This window comes from Pagrus major, chromosome 17 (assembly GCF_040436345.1).
Source record: "Pagrus major chromosome 17, Pma_NU_1.0".
Classification (NCBI taxonomy): Eukaryota; Metazoa; Chordata; class Actinopteri; order Spariformes; family Sparidae; genus Pagrus; species Pagrus major.
The window spans coordinates 30,440,014-30,460,501 of NC_133231.1; the positions used below are offsets into that span (position 1 = coordinate 30,440,014).

The following is a 20,488-nucleotide window of genomic DNA, read 5'->3' on the forward strand; positions in this document are numbered from 1 at the left end:
CCATTCGCGGACGCCCACTCCACCTCCTCGGCAGCGCAGAGACTCACTGGTCTCAAACCTCCAGCAGCTTTGTCAAACAGCACAGGGCAGTTTTTTGAGATTCCTGCACAACATGAAGAATTTCATCTTCTTGGTTTTGGGTTTGCTGCCGTTTTCTCAGCAGGCACAGAGCAGGAGTGATTGCAGACCAATAACGGCCACCTTTTGTCAAGGTTTGGGATACACCACCACCCCCAATCCAACTGGAGCTGTAGGCTACAACCTGCAGCAGACTGGTCAGATGGTGGAGACGGCTTGTTCTCCACACATTGCCACAGTCTTGTGTCGTGTCGTTGTGCCTGAATGTGGCTCAGAGGACGACAGCCGCATGAAGCCGTGTCGAGCTCTCTGTCAGAAGGTCAAGACGGACTGTGAGTCTGCCTTCAGAACGAAGCGGCTGTACTGGCCGACGAGGCTCCGGTGTGAATCTTTACCAGAGTCCAACTGTGTCCAGGTACATCTTCTCTTGTTTCTGACATTTGTTTTACTTTAAAGAATGGACTCAAGGGCTCAAGGGTAAAAAGTCTGAGAAACCAAAACAATCTAAATATTAAAGCTGCTGTAAGTGATTTCTTTTTTATTAAAATAAGTATTAAATAGCTCTACTTTCCAACAGTAATCCCTGTTATAGAGTGTTTGGTCAGTAACCCATGTCTCTCCTCCCTCTGCTCATGCAAAGAAAAAATCTGAAGACATTTTCTGGTATCCCTGCCCACTTTATCCAATCAGGACCGAGAAGTCTATAAAGAGGCGGTCCTGTCTCGCAGAGAGCAGGATCCTCCTGTTTATTGCTGCATGTTCATGTGGTGCTGCATGTTCTGCTCATCTCTGGTGGCACCATCACAGGACATCTGGGCTAACCACAGATCCACTTTGGCCAACCAGTGTCCAATTAGTTCACAGACAAATCCTGGTTGAAGTTTCTAACTGTGGTACTGTGCAATCAAAAAGGTAAACAGGGTTGATGTACAAGAATATTGTTTATACAGACCACTGATTTATGTTTCTGTTCATGCAGGGTCAAGTCGCTCCTGTTCAACCCCCAATCAATCAATCACCTTCCCTCCCCGTGTCAACATGTCAGCCAATCACAGTCCCTCTCTGCAAAAACCTGCCGTACACCGAGACCGCCCTGCCCAACGTCCTCGGCCACACGCTTCAGGCCGATGCCAACGCGCAAGTACAAACGTTTGTACCACTTATACAAGTGGGGTGCTCCCCTCATCTGAAGCAGTTCTTGTGCTCCGTCTACACTCCTGAGTGTGTGTCGGGAAGACCTCTACCTCCCTGCAGAACGCTCTGTGAGACTGTGAAGTCCAGCTGTGAACCGGTGCTGACCAGGCACGGCTTCCAGTGGCCCGAGGCCTTCAGGTGTGAAGCATTTACCACGGAGTCCTGCAAACAAATGGCCCTACCTGTGAGTGTGCTCTTTCTGAATGAAGATGATGATGTTTGTGGCTCCAGATTAACTTTTTTCCACTAGTAGCTTTGGTGCTCCTTACTGAGAAACTTTAGGAGCGAGAGAACAAGACTTAGGAGCGAACGAGATGATATCATAATCTCTGTTGTGTTGTGGAAGCTTAATAGATAAAATTGCACTCACTCATATATACCAGCCACCTAATTATACTTGATTTTTTTCATCAACATTCATTTGATAGTCTGTGAGAAATGAACAAAAAGTTTCAAAAACCCGCCCGATCTCACAATGTGAAAGAAAGTGAGGAAAATTCCTGGATCCGTATCTTTATACCAAAAGTTAACAGGGTCTATTCTGGGCTGAGACCCATCCTACAACCAAGTTTTGTATAAATCTGTTGTGTAGTTTTTGTGTAATCCTGCTGACAAACCGACCAACCAACCAGCAAACAGACACATGCAAAAACGAAACCTCCTTGGTGAAGGTAATAGATGGGATGTTTTATTTTCCCCTTTCGAACATGTTTCATCAGACCCTTACAACCACAGATCACTCGGGCTCCTCACTTGCCATCTAAGGTGACGCTGACAGCACCAGACAGAATTTACTCTGAGTTTCCGACCGACTGGGCAGACAAGCAATCGTTGAATGAAGTCACTTTTTTAAAGTGCACTTTGGTATTTGGAGAAAAGCTCATTTGTGTTTGATGAATACCACAGCATTAAAAAAACTCCTCATAATTATCTGATTTATGTTTGTCTGTTTGTGTTCTCAGGTCCCACAGTTCAGTTTGGCAACAACACCCCCTGCAACATGTCAACCAATCACAGTCCCTCTCTGCCAAGACCTGCCCTACGCTGAAACAGCCATGCCCAATATTCTCGGCCACAAATCTCAGGAAGAAGCAAGCCTGGAGGTCCATCAGTTCACACCACTTGTAAAAGTGGGGTGCTCCTCTCATCTGAAGCCCTTCCTGTGCTCCGTCTACACTCCTGAGTGTGCGGCAGGAAAACGTCGACCTCCCTGCAGGACGCTCTGTGAGCAGGCTCGCACCGGCTGTGAACCGCTGATGATGAAGTTTGGCTTCCAGTGGCCGGACGCACTCAGCTGCAAAACGTTTAGCACAGACTCCTGCGAACACGTAAGTCTGCTCTTCTTTTTCTTTCACACTGAACAAAAAAACCCTAACATCTGATCTTCTGTGATGAAAACACCTGGGTGGACACGCTAATTTTCACCCCTTTTCTGACGCAATGCTACGAAGAATGTTCGAGCAGCTCTTGGACATTGTTCAGTCTGTGCTGATATAAAAAAGTAACCATTGTAAAACAGGTCAGTACCTGATTCTTGCTAGCTACCTTATTGTCAATGCAGCTCTCAATAGAGATGAGAAAGAAGTGCGATGTCTCAGCAACTTTCATGATCAACGCCAGAAAAAAAAGATGTTTAAAAACTAAAAAGGGCCTTAAAAGGCGCCTTGTGGGACTCCACAGGAGATGAGACAGAGCTGCTACAACTCTTAGTTTCCTTTTTTCTGCATTTGCGTCTCGTTGCAGTATGGCGTGAGCAGCAGCGGGGGGATCTGCGAGCCCATCACCATCCCGTTGTGCCAGGGCCTCTCCTACAACCAGACCATCACTCCAAACCTTCTGGGACACACCAGTCAAAGAGAGGCGGTAGTGAAGATGTCCTTCTTCAACTCCATCGTGCAAACCGTGTGCTCAGTGGACATCCGCCTCTTCGTGTGCATGGTGTACGCCCCCCGGTGTGTGGCCGGGGAAGTGCAGCGACCCTGCAAGTCCTTCTGCCAGAGAGCCAAAACGGGCTGTGAGGAACTGATGAACAGTTTTGGCGTTTCGTGGCCGAATGAGCTGCACTGTGACTCATTCCCAGACCAGAACTGTATATCAGTGAGTAATGAACAGTTTGTGGATGAAAAATGAATTAGATGAGTTCAGTTTGGTGACAGAAATATAAAGAATGTTTTCTCACGTCTTTCTTTTCCTTTTCCTTCACAGGAAGAAAGCAGACTTGAGGTATTTCAGTGTTTCCAAACATTTAATGTTGCACGTCTGCACGTAAATCTCAACCCGTGTAGGTTCTGATCATTGATATCATGTACTAAACAGAGTAACCACATTGAAGGGCGACTGGACCGTACAAATTTGAAGAGTAAATGAAAAAAATTCCTGAAGAAATAACAAATATTTTAAAGGTACTCTGGGGAGTTTCTGATCACCAGTAGCAGTAAATAATGCAACAAGAAATGAAGACTGCGAGCAAGTAGGGTCGTCACGATTCTCCACATCCATGATTCAGTTTTATCTTTAGATTTTAAGGTCACGTTTCTTGATTTTAACATTTTCTATTCAGCTCTGATATCAATGCCAGAGATGGAATATTGAGTCTTGTTTGTAAAGATCAACAGATCATCGGTTTTATTCGTTTACATTTGTGGGTCACCAATCCTGATAAAGATGAACGGATTGAAAGCTTATGTTGATTGATTTTCAGTTTAAAAAAGAAATCCTGACACTCCAACTAGAAAGTAACGTGAAAATAAACAATTCAGGTTTCAAACTTTAAAGAAAATCAGATTTGCACATTTTTTATGAGGAATGAAAAGCATTCAACGTGTTTGTAGATACACACAATGCATTTTGGTGAGTAAATCTGAATTTAAATAGAAACTTGGTTTGTTAACGAGAAAACTCTGCAGGGTTTAAATTACTACGATTTTTATTCATTAAAAGAAAACTGGAGGGTTTGTTAAATCCTGCATCAGGACTGTGTTTGAAACTCCTGGTGATGATTTGGCTCCATGGTGCTGCCTCTTATTGACAGCAAACACTCGACCAGCAGCTGGATTTGTAATTTCTTACCCATGTTTTGACGCTTTTAATATGTTTGCCAGTATTTTAGGGTCATTTCATGAATTAATTGAACTGCAGTTTCTGCAAAAACTCAAAGTTCAGGCCTTTTACACACCGAGGGCTTTTTTATCATGCATCTAATTTGCATGCAAGACATGTTTCCAAACTGATGAGTACTTTGAATATTAATATTGTATTATACAGAATATTAATATTACACAATGACAACATCTCTGTTTATCTAACTTTGTCCTCTTTTCCAACAGATGCTGAGTGCTGAAGGTGTTCTCGCTAAGCTTGACGCTGGTGGCTACTCTGTTCGTGGAAAATGTCAGTTTATTTTCACTAACTTAAGCAACATCATTTTATAATCTGAATGAGACATTTTTACACTCATGAATGTATTTATTCTCCGTGTTTTAGCCCTGAGCCTCAGGACAGCCCGCCTGCTGCTGACTCTGATGGATGTATCCTTCACAGCTGACACTGCTCAGTATTTATAGGTCATGACCTGTGACTTGTTTCAGGATCAGTGGTGTCCAAACAGGAGGTACCGAACTTGTACTGAATGCACTGGATGTTATATTTGATTGTCACAACTGGTAACACCCTGAGGACCAACTGTAGAAACAGAGGCAGGCAGGTTGAAAACTAAAATGAGCTGTAATGGAAACTGAAGTCCAAAAATCCAAATCCAAAATCAACCAAACAGGAGATCCAGGGGCAAAAAATAAAACAAAGTACAAAATAAACCCGAGGAATCAAGTGCAGGGAGACAAAACAACGGAGAGTGAGGGGAACAACACAGACTTCAACATGAACTAGAGTAACGAGGGGTGAGGTGCAGGTGGAGACACTGGGATCAGGGCGGTGCTAACGATGTGAAACAGGTGTGGGGAGGAGCACAGGACCACAGGTGAGCAGGAGGAAGTGAAGAGGACATATTACTACAAAATAAAACAGGAAACAACTAACCAATAACCAAAATCACCACAGGAGCTTTTATGCTATAACGTGCTGAGCATTTTCTTTAACCAGCACTTTCAGGCGGACGGCTCTGAAGACCTGGACGTGGTGGAGGTCTTCAAGCTGGAGCACTACGTGGCTGTTGTCAGGAGGGAGTACGTGGAGAGCTACGAGAGGAGGAACCCACCGGCCGTCACTCAGAACCAGATGAAGAAGATTCTGTCCGCTCGCGGTAACACATCACATCTTTAAAGATACAGGAGCGGCTCAGGGTTGAAGACGGATCACTCCAGAATTAATTTCTCTTTGCGTCTCGATCTTGCAGGATTCGATTTAGACGATAAAACCTTCAGAACTCTGTGGCAGGAATATCAGTCGACAGGCGGGATCGACTACGATGAGTTTGTGGCGGTGCTGACAAAACTTCAGATCCTCAGAGGTGACGGAAAAAAACACATTCACACATACTGTCAGTGGTGGAAGTACATTTACTCAAGTACTGTACTTAAATACACTTTCTTCTGATACTTTATACTTAAGCTCCACAACAGTTAAAGGATAATTTCACATATTTTGAATGCTAGTTATTCCAGATCCACATTAACAAAACAAAATATAACCAATAAATAACTTATGACATTATAACTGTGTATCTAGATACCCAGCAGTGTAAAGAGTAACAAAATATCTATAAATCAATTAAAATTAGCTTCGCCTTTACCAGCAACAATATTAAAATGATTTGATTTTAATAAATTGCTCAAATAACACCAACGTATGTGGGAAATTATTATGTTTTTCTGTAATTACATTTCCATTTTTTAAGTTTACATCATCATTTTAATGACATTCATGCATCAATAATCATAAATCAATAATAAAATACAAATATTATGAGTGCTAAAGTATATTTTGATTTGATAACACTTGTACTTTTACTTAAGTAACATTTTAAATGCAGGACTTTTTAATTTGTAAAGTACTTTATAACATCCAACATGAATAAATTATTAATTTATAGATTTCACTGTTAACAAACAATACAAAGTTTAAAAGCGATTAAGTTTATTATAAAGTTGTAACTGATTTTATATGTACAGTTGCTAAATACATGGTTTTTAAAAGCATTTCATTGTCTGTTAACAGTAAAATAACTATTAACATAAATGTAATAAACTTTAAAAATAAGTGTTACTCTGGATTAACATCAACGTAGAAAATATTGTTATTGTTTTTGGTAACAATTATGATAATATACAATTCAAGATACTGAGAGAATTTAAAAACAAACTCCCAATTAAAGACTATTAAAGATGTTTTATTATTATAAAGCAGATTCTGCTCATATTTAACCTTAAAAAATATTGTTATTTTTGGGTAAACTTCAGTTAGTTGATGTAAATATTTGCGTCCCGTCTCAGATCGTTTCCAGGCTCATCTGATGAGCGTCCCGTGTGACTGTGAAGTCGCCAGCTTCTCCTTCAAGCAGGTGAGTTTAAATGTTGATTTCTTATTAACACCATTAAAAGCAGCAGTACGATCAATACTTCATCCATCCTCAGAGGAAACATTCAGGTGTTGGACAGAAGTCTATACTATACATACGTCACAAAAACGTTTTAAAAACAAACAATACAAGAGCAGTACACATAGTACTCATGAGCAGTGTTGTACTTATAACTAATACTGCAGTACTGTTTGAAGCAAAGTGATGCAGTAGTGTGATTAGATTACACCAGAATAAAATATGTGATTTATGATACCAAGATTAACTTAGTGGTGTCTGCATTAATATAGAAATATGATATATTAAATTATGTAATAAAACAGTATGACATATTAACATTATATAGTTTAATATAGCACAACATGTTATATAGTATTGTACAATCATAGAGCATAGAATAGAAAATATGATAAAGTATAAGCATTTATTTTCCAGCTCTGCAGTCGACAGAAACATGGCATTAAACATTAAAAATAATAAAAAGTGTTAATTACTCGGGTTGTAATAGTGATGAAGTGAGTTTAAATATTTTATCAGTGAAGAAGCTTCGACGTTTGGTCTCATCGTGTTAAGATGGCGACACCTGCTGGTCAGACCTTGATATTGATTGTATTAACATATATTTTGTCATATTATAAAGAAAATGATTACATTTGTATGAACTCATGGTTGCACGTGAACAGTTCAGCTGGTTATTACTCTTTTTTTTCCTCCTCAGTTCATGAAATCAACGATAGTCTGAGGATCAGACAGGAGCTGAGCTGAGCTGAGCAGACGGGAGGAGGGATGTTTTTTAATAATTATAATCACAGAGCTGTAATGATCATCAGCTCCATTAACAATACTTCATTATTACAGTGCAGAAACATTTAAACACTGAAAATAAGCTGCTGTGAGTCCGAGCTTTTTCTTTAGATGCAGAAAGTTTCTTCAGTTGTGTTTTCAGATCACAGATCACAGATCAGTGTCATTTTGTGAAACTTTTAATTACATTAAAAATACTCTGCTGCCGTAATCACGAAGCTTTCTCTACATTTTTCTATTTCTTTGGCAAAAAATGTGATGAAATAAATGTGAACACAGTGTTGGATTTAAATAAAGACAACCAGATGATCTGTTGAGTTCATATCTTTATTATACGCATGAATAAAGGTCAATGTCCATGAAACGTCATGACAACATATGATTATCTGGCGAATCAACTTCAGTTAGTTAACTGTAAATACTTTATATACATATACAGGTAGGCTCTAGCTACCTAAAGTGGTAACAAACCCTTTGAGCTGGCAGGACAGCCAGGCGCTGTCTGCTGCTGCTGTATCGATAGGCGCAAGACGCTACCTAAATCCTCACTGGCCCCGCAAGACGCAAAGGCCAGTACCTACTTACTTTCTACTGAATAACCCACAAAACCGGTGAAATTTGTAAGAACTGGCCAGAATTCCAAGGTAGCTCCAAATCTATAGGCGGTACCATAACCGCTAACTGCTGCCCTCGCTCTTTCTTGTTGCTATCTGACTAGCAAATAGCTCAGTCAGCCATGGAGCCTAGTATTTGTTTCTTCACACTCCTGTTTTCTGGCCATATGTTACAAATTGCCCCTGTTAAGCATCACTCTGTTGAACTGGAGCAACCTTACAACAAAAGAGCCACGTTTTGTGCCCCAAACTGGAACAAATGATATGATTTTTGAATAGATGCAGTGCCCGTCTTTAATCTGGCCTCCTCCTGTCCGTCCCAGTCTGGTGTCCAGCCGTGTCCACTGGGAGGCTGAGAGATGTCATTTGTCATTTTATTTTTATACAACTGCTTTTACCATTTGTCATTATTATTATTTTCTTAGGTAGATGGTTTGAAAGCGGCACTGCTGCCTACATCCAGGAAACTTATTTGGGCAAGGGACATTAGCTATGCTTTTAAAGACTCTGAATAGAAGCTGTGACAGCTATCAATCAAAATCAATCAGGTTAAAGGAGCACGCTGTAGTTTCGGGGAGAAGAAAACAGACCAAATAATCAAACTGTCTTTGTTTTTATGACTGAATAAACAAACAAACAAACATTAAAAAGGACAACACAGTTTCATACTGCTTTTCTTTGTTTATATGTGGCGGACCCTGCCACTTTTCTAGCTTCAAACAGTGTCCTGGGACCTTATTTTCCTCTGAGAACAGCTTGTTTCATCACTTCTGGGAAAAATACATAGTCCTGTTTAATATTGTAAATATTAAAATTAAAATTCTGGTTTAAATTTCTTCTCCAAAACTACATAGTGCCCCTTTAACAGGAAGACAAAACTGCTTACAGTTTGATACATCGTGACATTGCCAATGGAAGATCTGTGGGATTTTTATTTGCACAAACGTGGTACGTTGTTGTTTCACTGATATCTCTGTTCTACTGAACAGCGCTGGACTGTGTGCGTAACCAAGAAGAATTTCTCGATCCAAAGCAGGTTCTGAACAGCAGACCCATCAGACCCGTAAATGCACCGTTGTGACGTTTGCTCTCTGCTACACTGTCTAAAAGTCTCACACTTCTCTTCTCCAGACAGTCAGCCAGCTCCCCCAGGTTCATTCTCTTCATGAACAGCAGTGTCATCTTCAGAACCAACGCGCTGCCGTACCTCCTTTGCGCTTCATCTTCGTCGACCACCCCCTCGTCCTCACATTGGTCCTCGGGGCATTCTGGGTAATCTGGACTCAGCATGTCCTTGAACTTCTTCAGTTCCTTCTTCACAAAGCCAACAATGTTCTCCTCAAGAAACTGGAACAAAAGAACATTCATTTAACTTTCAACGTCACAAACTCAAATCTCCCTTAAAAAACACACACACGTTTCATTCAGTCTCGTTTCCTCGATCTCTGACTCTTTCCTGAACGTTAACACAGCGGGCGAGCAAATGAAACTGACTGTTACCTCGATTAAAATTACATTAAATTACATTTCTCTGGTTCGAACATTTGGGATAATTTAAATACACAACTCAGCAGGTCTGGTTATATTCTGACATTTTAATGCATAAATGTTACTTATTATATCTTTAAATATGGGCTTGTACAGTACGCACCATGAACGTGGAGTCCAGGGGACTGCGACGGCCAGTGGAAACATCTGAGGTGTCCTTTGAATGTTGCTGTTTGAAAGACGGAGGATTGTTCATGGACCTGTCACTCTTCATGGACACACAGCTCGGTTCAGGAGAATCTGCTCTGTCCTGCTCAGTCCTGTAAAAATGAAGCATTAAAAAAAGGAATTAAAATTTTGGAGGAAGTTTGTGCTTAGAAAGTTCCTTTGACCTACTCAGAAATGTCTTCTTGCCATTTGAAAACAGGAGGTAAGTACATGGAAACATATATACATATATATACCTTTTAAAATCAATAAGAAAGTCCTTGTACCCGTCACTCTTCATGGACACACGGCTCGGTTCAGGAGAATCTGCTCTGTCCTGCTCAGGCCTGAAAGAAAAGGGACATTAAATAAAGAAATATAGAATTAAAACGATTTGAGCTAAAAATGGTTCTGGTGACTTAATTTAAATTACACTGAGCATTTTTACAGAATTTGTGCCTCAATAAGTTCTTTTGACTTTCGTATTAAAGAAAGAGGGAAGACAATGAACTGTCACTGTTCGACTGGACAAACAGGTTATTATGGAAAAATCTTGACTTACGTCAATTAAATTAAATTAAATTTGTGCTTAAAAAGTTTTATTGACTTAATTGTAATTTAAATCCATTAAGTCAATGGAGCTGTTACTTACTTCTGAATGATACGGAGCAATGGCAAAAGAAACGGGGAATTTAAAGAGTTAAAACAAAAACAAAAAGTTTTATTGACTTTCATAAATTAAATTAAATTAAATTAAATTAAATTGAGCCTTGCCAAAAACATAAAGTAAAATTCGAGAAAATCAACAGAGCTGTTTGATCATAATATTTATTTATATAAATTCTCTACATACTTTGAATGTTGCTGTTTGAAAGACAGAGGATTGTTCATGGACCGGTCACTCTTCATGGACACACAGCTCGGTTCAGGAGAATCTGCTCTGTCCTGCTCAGGCCTGAAAGAAAAGGGACATTAAATAAAGAAATATAGAATTAAAACGATTTGAGATAAAAATGGTTCTGGTAACTTAATTTAAATTACACTGAGCATTTTTACAGAATTTGTGCTCAATAAGTTCTTTTGACTTTCGTATTAAAGAAAGAGGGAAGACAATGAACTGTCACTGTTCGACTGGACAAACAGGTTATTATGGAAAAATCCTTTTTGTTTCACACAATCCTGAAAGAAATGAAGCACTGACAAAATATACAGATCATTTATTAGATAACTAAAAATGTTCTGGTGACTTACGTCAATTAAATTAAATTTGTGCTTAAAAAGTTTTATTGACTTAATTGTAATTTAAATCCATTAAGTCAATGGAGCTGTTACTTACTTCTGAATGATACGGAGCAATGGCAAAAGAAACGGGGAATTTAAAGAAAGTTCAAACAAAAATTAAAAGTTTTATTGACTTTCATAAATTAAATTAAATTGAGCCTTGCCAAAAACATGAAGTAAAATTCGAGAAAATCAACAGAGCTGTTTGATCATAATATTTATTTATATAAATTCTCTACATACTTTGAATGTTGCTGTTTGAAAGACAGAGGATTGTTCATGGACCTGTCACTCTTCATGGACACACAGCTCGGTTCAGGAGAATCTGCTCTGTCCTGCTCAGGCCTGTAAAAATGAAGCATTAAAAAAAGGAATTAAAATTTTGGAGGAAGTTTGTGCTTAGAAAGTTCCTTTGACCTACTCAGAAATGTCTTCTTGCCATTTGAAAACAGGAGGTAAGTACATGGAAACATATATACATATATATACCTTTTAAAATCAATAAGAAAGTCCTTGTACCCGTCACTCTTCATGGACACACGGCTCGGTTCAGGAGGATCTGCTCTGTCCTGCTCAGGCCTGAAAGAAAAGGGACATTAAATAAAGAAATATAGAATTAAAACGATTTGAGCTAAAAATGGTTCTGGTGACTTAATTTAAATTACACTGAGCATTTTTACAGAATTTGTGCCTCAATAAGTTCTTTTGACTTTCGTATTAAAGAAAGAGGGAAGACAATGAACTGTCACTGTTCGACTGGACAAACAGGTTATTATGGAAAAATCTTGACTTACGTCAATTAAATTAAATTAAATTTGTGCTTAAAAAGTTTTATTGACTTAATTGTCATTTAAATCCATTAAGTCGATGGAGCTGTTACTTACTTCTGAATGATACGGAGCAATGGCAAAAGAAACGGGGAATTTAAAGAGTTAAAACAAAAACAAAAAGTTTTATTGACTTTCATAAATTAAATTAAATTAAATTAAATTGAGCCTTGCCAAAAACATAAAGTAAAATTCGAGAAAATCAACAGAGCTGTTTGATCATAATATTTATTTATATAAATTCTCTACATACTTTGAATGTTGCTGTTTGAAAGACGGAGGATTGTCCATGGACCCGTCACTCTTCATGGACACACGGCTCGGTTCAGGAGAATCTGCTCTGTCCTGCTCAGGCCTGAAAGAAAAGGGACATTAAATAAAGAAATATAGAATTAAAACGATTTGAGATAAAAATGGTTCTGGTAACTTAATTTAAATTACACTGAGAATTAACAAACACTGAGCATTTTTAGGGAATTTGTGCTCAAAAAGGTCATTTGACTTACTCTTTGCAGAAATCTTTCAGGAATTCTTCGTCCATCAACATCCTTGAGAAAAAAGGTGATGATGAGTCAAAAGGCCGTAAAAATAAGAGACAATAGTACAAAGACACATGACGAGAACTTCCTTCACTTTCTTCTCACACTCTCAAACTGTCCTCAAGACTTGATTAGGCTTGACTGCAGGGTGGAGCTAACCCTGCATGAGGAAAATCTAGCACATATGGGCTAATCACTACAGTGTCAACTAAAAATGTTCTGGTGACTTACGTAAATTAAATTGCTGGTTGAAAAAAATAAATGTAAATTTTTAGAGAATTTGGCCTGGCCATGTCAATAGTCAGGCCATAATCTAGACATCGACTGACATCCAGAATTAGTTGAGAATAGACGTTCATACTGGCTATGATCTGGACGTCCATAAACAGCCAGAATTAGTCGATAAACGATATATAAACGTCTATACAACGTCCAGAAAAGATGTATAAAAAACTTTCATTCTGGCTCCCCAGAGGATGTCTTTTAGACGTCTTGGATGTCCATAAATGACGTCTAAAAGATGTGATCAAGTCTATTAGAGAGAAAGCTATTTTTTTACATTTTATATATATATAAAATCCTCATAAGATGAAGAGGATGAAAGAAAGATTGTGAAGGTTAAACATTGTTACAAATCAGTACAAGAAGTGGACAAGAGAGGTTAAATAAATAATGCAGTAATGTTAGAGTAGTGTTATAAAATAGTGTAGTTATGATCCTTATTGAGAATTTGTGCTCAGAAAGTAACAGAGTAACGGAACAGAATTACTTACACATTCGGTTCATATTCCCAGTCCGGAAACAAAATCCTTGAGAAAAAAGGTGATGATGAGTCAAAAGGCCGTAAAAATAAGAGACGATAGTACAAAGACAGTTGGGTTTAATCTACAACCAACAGACCAACCAAAAATTCATAATCACATTAACAGTCAAAAAGTTACTTAAAGAGGTTCAACAGACACATGACGAGAACTTCCTTCACTTTCTTCTCACACTCTCAAACTGTCCTCAAGACTTGATCACTTCATGTTCAACACAGACACAGAATCATGAGTTGTTAGAGGTTAAAGATTCATCAGATGGTGCAGGTGGATGTTTCTCATTACATTTTGATAACAAAGCTGCAGACAGCACATGGAGACTTAATACCAGCCTTCTACTTGACCCTCAGTGTAAGAAATATACTGAGGAGGAATTTAAAGCTCACTTGGAATATGACAACAATGGAAATATCTACCAGCAACTGTTTTACCTGAGAACATCCTGTGACAGATACTGTACATAATGTTTGAACATTCAGTTAATGTTATCTTGACCTTGAGATCCATAACTACAAAGACAAATATGTCAAAAAGTCTGATAGCTATGTCAAACATCAGCTATGTCAAAAACTCCTGCTACAATAATATTCTTTTACATTATATATATACTGTGTATTTATGTGTAATATATATATTTATATATATGTATATATATATATGTGTGTGTGTATATATATATATGTGTGTATATATATATATATATATACATATATATACACACAGTATATACACACAGTATATACACACAGTATATACACACAGTATATATATATATATATATATATATATATATATATATATATATATATATATATATATATATATATATATATACTGTGTATATATTCATGGAGGGTTCACTGAGGCTGATCACATCCACACATTCACAGGTCATGTGTGACTCATGTTGTGTATTATAATAGGTTTATACAGAGACTGGCAGATATTATAGATTAAAAGCAATGAAAAGAAGTGTAGTGAGAACATTTATAGTCTTTGAGTCTTTATAAAGGTCAAAGGTCAATCTGATGCTTATAATATACAAACAGGTTATTATGGAAATATCCTTTTTGTTTCACACAGTCCTGAAAGAAATGAAGCACTGACAAAATATATAGATAATTTATTAGATAACTAAAAATGTTCTGGTGACTTAATTTAAATTACACTGCGCATTAATAAACACTGAACGTTTTTAGAGAATTTGTGCTCAAAAAGGTCGTTTGACTTACTGTTTCCGTAAATCTTCCTGCAATTGCTGCAAACCCCTTGAGAAAAAAGGTGATGATGAGTCAAAAGGCCGTAAAAATAAGAGACGATAGTACAAAGACAGTTGGGTTTAATCTACAACCCACAGACCAACCAAAAACTCATAATCACATTAACAGTCACAAAGTTACTTAAAGAGGTTCAACAGACACATGACGAGAACTTCCTCCACTTTCTTCTCACACTCTCAAACTGTCCTCAAGACTTGATTACTTCATGTTCAACACAGACACAGAATCATGAGTTGTTAGAGGTTAAAGATTCATCAGATGGTGCAGGTGGATGTTTCTCATTACATTTTGATAACAAAGCTGCAGACAGCACATGGAGACTTAATACCAGCCTTCTACTTGACCCTCAGTGTAAGAAATATACTGAGGAGGAATTTAAAGTTCACTTGGTTAATGTTATCTTGACCTTGAGATCCATAACTACCCAGTGAGCAAAAAGTGGTCTAGATCACATCTTTTAGACATCATTTATGGACATCCAAGACGTCTAAAAGACGTCCTCTGGGGAGCCAGAATGAAAGTTTTTTATACGTCTTTTCTGGACGTTGTATAGACGTTTATATATCGTTTATCGACTAATTCTGGCTGTTAATGGACGTCCAGATCATGGCCTGGCCATGTCAATAGTTAGGCCATGATCTAGACATCCACTGACATCCAGAATTAGTTGAGAATAGACGTTCATACTGGCTATGATCTGGACGTCCATTAACAGCCAGAATTAGTCGATAAACGATATATAAACGTCTATACAACGTCCAGAAAAGACGTATAAAAAACTTTCATTCTGGCTCCCCAGAGGATGTCTTTTAGACGTCTTGGATGTCCATAAATGACGTCTAAAAGATGTGATCAAGTCTATTAGAGAGAAAGCTATTTTTTTACATTTTATATATATATAAAATCCTCATAAGATGAAGAGGATGAAAGAAAGATTGTGAAGGTTAAACATTGTTACAAATCAGTACAAGAAGTGGACAAGAGAGGTTAAATAAATAATGCAGTAATGTTAGAGTAGTGTTATAAAATAGTGTAGTTATGATCCTTATTGAGAATTTGTGCTCAGAAAGTAACAGAGTAACGGAACAGAATTACTTACACATTCGGTTCATATTCCCAGTCCGGAAACAAAATCCTTGAGAAAAAAGGTGATGATGAGTCAAAAGGCCGTAAAAATAAGAGACGATAGTACAAAGACAGTTGGGTTTAATCTACAACCAACAGACCAACCAAAAATTCATAATCACATTAACAGTCAAAAAGTTACTTAAAGAGGTTCAACAGACACATGACGAGAACTTCCTTCACTTTCTTCTCACACTCTCAAACTGTCCTCAAGACTTGATCACTTCATGTTCAACACAGACACAGAATCATGAGTTGTTAGAGGTTAAAGATTCATCAGATGGTGCAGGTGGATGTTTCTCATTACATTTTGATAACAAAGCTGCAGACAGCACATGGAGACTTAATACCAGCCTTCTACTTGACCCTCAGGGTAAGAAATATACTGAGGAGGAATTTAAAGCTCACTTGGAATATGACAACAATGGAAATATCTACCAGCAACTGTTTTACCTGAGAACATCTTGTGAAAGATACTGTACATAATATTTGAACATTCAGTTAATGTTATCTTGACCTTGAGAGCCATAACTACCCAGTGAGCAAAAAGTGGTCTAGATCACGTCTTTTAGACGTCATTTATGGACATCCAAGACGTCTAAAAGACGTCCTCTGGGGAGCCAGAATGAAAGTTTTTTATACGTCTTTTCTGGACGTTGTATAGACGTTTATATATCGTTTATCGACTAATTCTGGCTGTTAATGGACGTCCAGATCATGGCCTGGCCATGTCAATAGTCAGGCCATAATCTAGACATCCACTGACATCCAGAATTAGTTGAGAATAGACGTTCGTACTGGCTATGATCTGGACGTCCATTAACAGCCAGAATTAGTCGATAAACGATATATAAACATCTATACAACGTCCAGAAAAGATGTATAAAAAACTTTCATTCTGGCTCCCCAGAGGACGTCTTGGATGTCTTGGAGGTCCATAAATGACGTCTAAAAGATGTGATCAAGTCTATTAGAGAGAAAGCTATTTTTTTTTTACATTTTATATATATATAAAATCCTCATAAGATGAAGAGGACGAAAGAAAGATTATGAAGGTTAAAAATTGTTACAAATCAGTATAAGAAGTGGACAAGAGAGGTTAAATAAATAATGCAGTAATGTTAGAGTAGTGTAATAAAACACTTATTGAGAATTTGTGCTCAAAAAGTGTCTCTGACTTACATCGAAAAAAGAATCTGCAGCTCAGGCCTGAAAGAAAAGGAGCAAAGACAAAAGAAATAAAGAATTTGTTGAGAATTTGTGCTCAGAAAGTAACAGAGAAACGGAACAGAATTATTAACTCAATCGGTTCATATTTCCTGTCCAGAGACAAACGCCTTGAGAAAAAAGGTGATGATGAGTCAAAAGGCCGTAAAAATAAGAGACAATAGTACAAAGACAGTTGGGTTTAATCTACAACCAACAGACCAACCAAAAATTCATAGTCACATTAACAGTCAAAAAGTTACTTAAAGAGGTTCAACAGACACATGACGAGAACTTCCTTCACTTTCTTCTCACACTCTCAAACTGTCCTCAAGACTTGATCACTTCATGTTCAACACAGACACAGAATCATGAGTTGTTAGAGGTTAAAGATTCATCAGATGGTGCAGGTGGATGTTTCTCATTACATTTTGATAACAAAGCTGCAGACAGCACATGGAGACTTAATACCAGCCTTCTACTTGACCCTCAGTGTAAGAAATATACTGAGGAGGAATTTAAAGTTCACTTGGAATATGACAACAATGGAAATATCTACCAGCAACTGTTTTACCTGAGAACATCTTGTGAAAGATACTGTACATAATGTTTGAACATTCAGTTAATGTTATCTTGACCTTGAGATCCATAACTACAGACAAAGACAAATATGTCCAAAAGTCTAGTAGAGAGATAGAAATATCAGAAAGTTCTTTTTACTTAAATTAAGAATTGAAACTTGCCTTCTGGAATCAAGAGGGTCTTCCATGGTCAGTGAGCCTTTATAGACACACAGCTTGGTACAGGAGAATCTGCTCAGTCCTGAAAGAAATAAACAAAGTCAAGGCAGGTGGAAGAATAAGGAGCTCACAGCGCTGTTACAATAAAACAACAAAGTATCATGAGCACATTTGTTGTGTTGGTTATTGTATTGCATCTGTATACTGCACCAAATCTTTAAAAAAAGCACTGAGATAACTTGGCCCAGCGTGACACAAGTGTCATTTCTAGTAAAAATGAGCCTAATGATGAAGCCTGATCCTCGAGAGCACTTTTTAATGTACATTATGTATCACATATGTCCTCACTCCTTGTTCTGTGGACTAAAATAAAAGGATGTTTGTCTTGTCATTTCATTATAGGCCACATTATAGAAGGTACAGGTCTGTTGTGTTTCATATAACTGAGCCTACAATTAAAAATATGTATTCAGATCTCATAATATATCAGACTTTGATCCATTGTCTGCCTGTTCATCCCTGCCCTAAAGGGGAACTGCCCATTGGTCCGACCTCCCATTGGTTCGACCTCCCATTGGTTCGACCTCCCATTGGTCCGACCTCCCATTGGTTCGACCTCCCGTTACTCCGACAAAATACCCACTGGTCCGACCTCCCATTGGTTCGACCTCCCGTTACTCCGACAAAATCAACCACAAGTCGGACCAATAGGAGGTCGAACCAATGGGTGGTCCCGTTAGTTCGACCTGTCATCCCTACTTTCTGACAAGCGCTTTCATTGCGAGCATGCGTCTCTCTCTCTCTGAGAGTTTGTTTCAACTCTGCTGTCCCAATGCTTTGGCAACATTGTATATCACAGTCGTGCCAATAAAGCAAATTGAAAGAGAGAGAGAGAGAGAGAGAGAGAGAGAGAGAGCTCTCGGAAACGCACACACACACACACGGACGGAGCGGAGCCAGTTTCCTCTCGGTGCCGTTAACCGATTGTGCCAGATGCGCCAGAGCGCGCACCTCTGTGCCAGGCTCGCGCTCTATGGGGAGATTTGTGTTATTCATCTTAACAGAGATGCTGAACAGAGGGATTAATGCACACATTCACACAGGCTACACACACACGAGCTACCCACAGACACACAACTGAGGGGCCGGAGAAATGCGCATCTGGTGGCGTGCTCAACCTGGTCAGTGCGTGCTCGTGCAAGTTGGCAGCTCTCAAATATCCGACCTGTCTGTTTAGATTACAGATGCATTAGTCCAGTTCGAACTAATGAGGACCTCCCATTAGTTCGAACTCTCATTACTCCGATTGTCGGAACAATGGGAGTTCGAACTAATGGGAGGTCGAACTAATGGGAGGTCGGACCAATGGGTGGTCGGACCAGTGCCATGGACCCGTTGTAAAGAGCTATAGAAATGCAAGTCCATAGTTATTTGGGCAATTTTGTTGAAAGTTACTAAAAAGTAGTGTAATAAGTAATATTGTAATGTCATATATTACTTTAAAATCTAAGTAATAAAACTAGTAATATGTAATATATTGTATTTTAAAAGCAACTTGCCCAAACCTGGTCAGATCAGAGCCAGACTAGTTTTAAATTACTTTATTTTATCAGCAAGAAAAAAAACCCTGATACAGATGATCGGAAGATGTTGAATATCAGCCTCGATAATCGGTCAACCACTTATATTCAGTATATTGAGCCTGAAAACAGGCAGAAAATTTACTTTCACTTTCACTTCCAGATCAACAACAACACTGTCCAACAACACAGGGAGCCTCCAGTACAACACAAACAAGTAAACAACCACCACTAAACGTGACAGAAGTTACAGGAACATTTGTACAAACTCAAGTCTGTTCGTGTCCTTTATAAAGACTGAGGCTGTGTGACTGGACTAACCACGCAGTTATATTAAATGGCCGACGGACACATTTCCGCCTTTTATAAGCTTGATAAACTAACATTAAATCTGTCATAACACCGAAACATTACATATGAAACACTTTCAGGTGTTTGTTACGTTACCTTGTCAGCTCTCAGAGGTTATCAGGTCGAGTTAAAGTATCGTGAAAGACTCTGTAACGGACCTGGAGGTTGGGACCAGTCTGACAGTAGCGGAAACACTGAGCAACAAGTTTCAGTGTGTAAACACGCAAGTGGAGGTGAAGTCCTGGATGGCTGCTATCGAAAACCTCGACGTTGAGTCAGTCCGGCATTCATAAAATGTGTCACGGGAATAATTTGAACATCATAAACACACTGGAAGGAGATGTGTCTTCTTATGGAGCTATCAGGTGGACATAGATGATTTTCAGGCGGATGTAAAGTCGTAAATACACGACTCTTCATTATTCATTAGTCATTAAAACCGCCATTAAATCAAAGATGGCGCTGAAGTCACGCCCCTTTCCGGTCGACCTCACGGGACCTTAGTTCATAAAAACTTTGTATGTTCGTGAAGAGACGAATAAATGATTTCTTCTGTTTGAGTTGTGTCATGAATCACACACATGTTTGTCAATTTAAAATTGATTTTTTCAAGTCAATAAAGTCTCAGTTTGTCTTAAATAAAGTAAAATATCATGTAGTTTTGTGTCGTCTCGCTCAACACACGTCACCAACACCAACATGGAGCCAACTGGGCTCAGAAAAGGTCTTAAAAAAGATGAAAATCACAATAAATCTGCTCATATGTGAAAAGGAAAGTTGGTTCTGGTTCAGTTCTGTGAGCTGCTGATATACAGGAGCA

General features: G+C 38.5%; 1 protein-coding gene and 1 long non-coding RNA gene across 3 annotated transcripts; one reads left to right on the plus strand and one right to left on the minus strand.

Moving 5' to 3' along the window:
- The first annotated feature begins 5,491 nt into the window (after window positions 1-5,491).
- On the plus strand, window positions 5,492-7,739 carry LOC141012181 (uncharacterized). Its single transcript, XR_012180371.1, has 4 exons — window positions 5,492-5,530; window positions 5,624-5,737; window positions 6,720-6,787; window positions 7,524-7,739. It is a non-coding gene; the product is annotated as an uncharacterized lncRNA (long non-coding RNA).
- Window positions 7,740-7,920: 181 nt separating this feature from the next.
- On the minus strand, window positions 7,921-19,849 carry LOC141012180 (uncharacterized). Of its 2 annotated transcripts, XM_073485591.1 has the most exons (15): window positions 19,765-19,849; window positions 17,741-17,819; window positions 16,974-17,000; window positions 15,766-15,801; window positions 14,619-14,654; window positions 13,339-13,374; window positions 12,533-12,574; window positions 12,280-12,381; window positions 11,705-11,778; window positions 11,621-11,654; window positions 11,443-11,544; window positions 10,772-10,873; window positions 10,176-10,265; window positions 9,875-10,031; window positions 7,921-9,570 (listed from the first exon to the last, which is right to left on the minus strand). In XM_073485591.1, exons 2-15 carry the CDS (start codon window positions 17,764-17,766, stop codon window positions 9,202-9,204), a joined length of 1,233 nt encoding a protein of 410 aa, XP_073341692.1. In that variant the 5' UTR covers window positions 17,767-17,819; window positions 19,765-19,849; the 3' UTR covers window positions 7,921-9,201. The 2 variants fall into 2 exon arrangements, with proteins under 2 accessions (XP_073341692.1, XP_073341693.1); XM_073485592.1 differs by lacking the exon at window positions 11,621-11,654 and having other exon boundaries at window positions 11,689-11,778.
- Window positions 19,850-20,488: the final 639 nt, after the last annotated feature.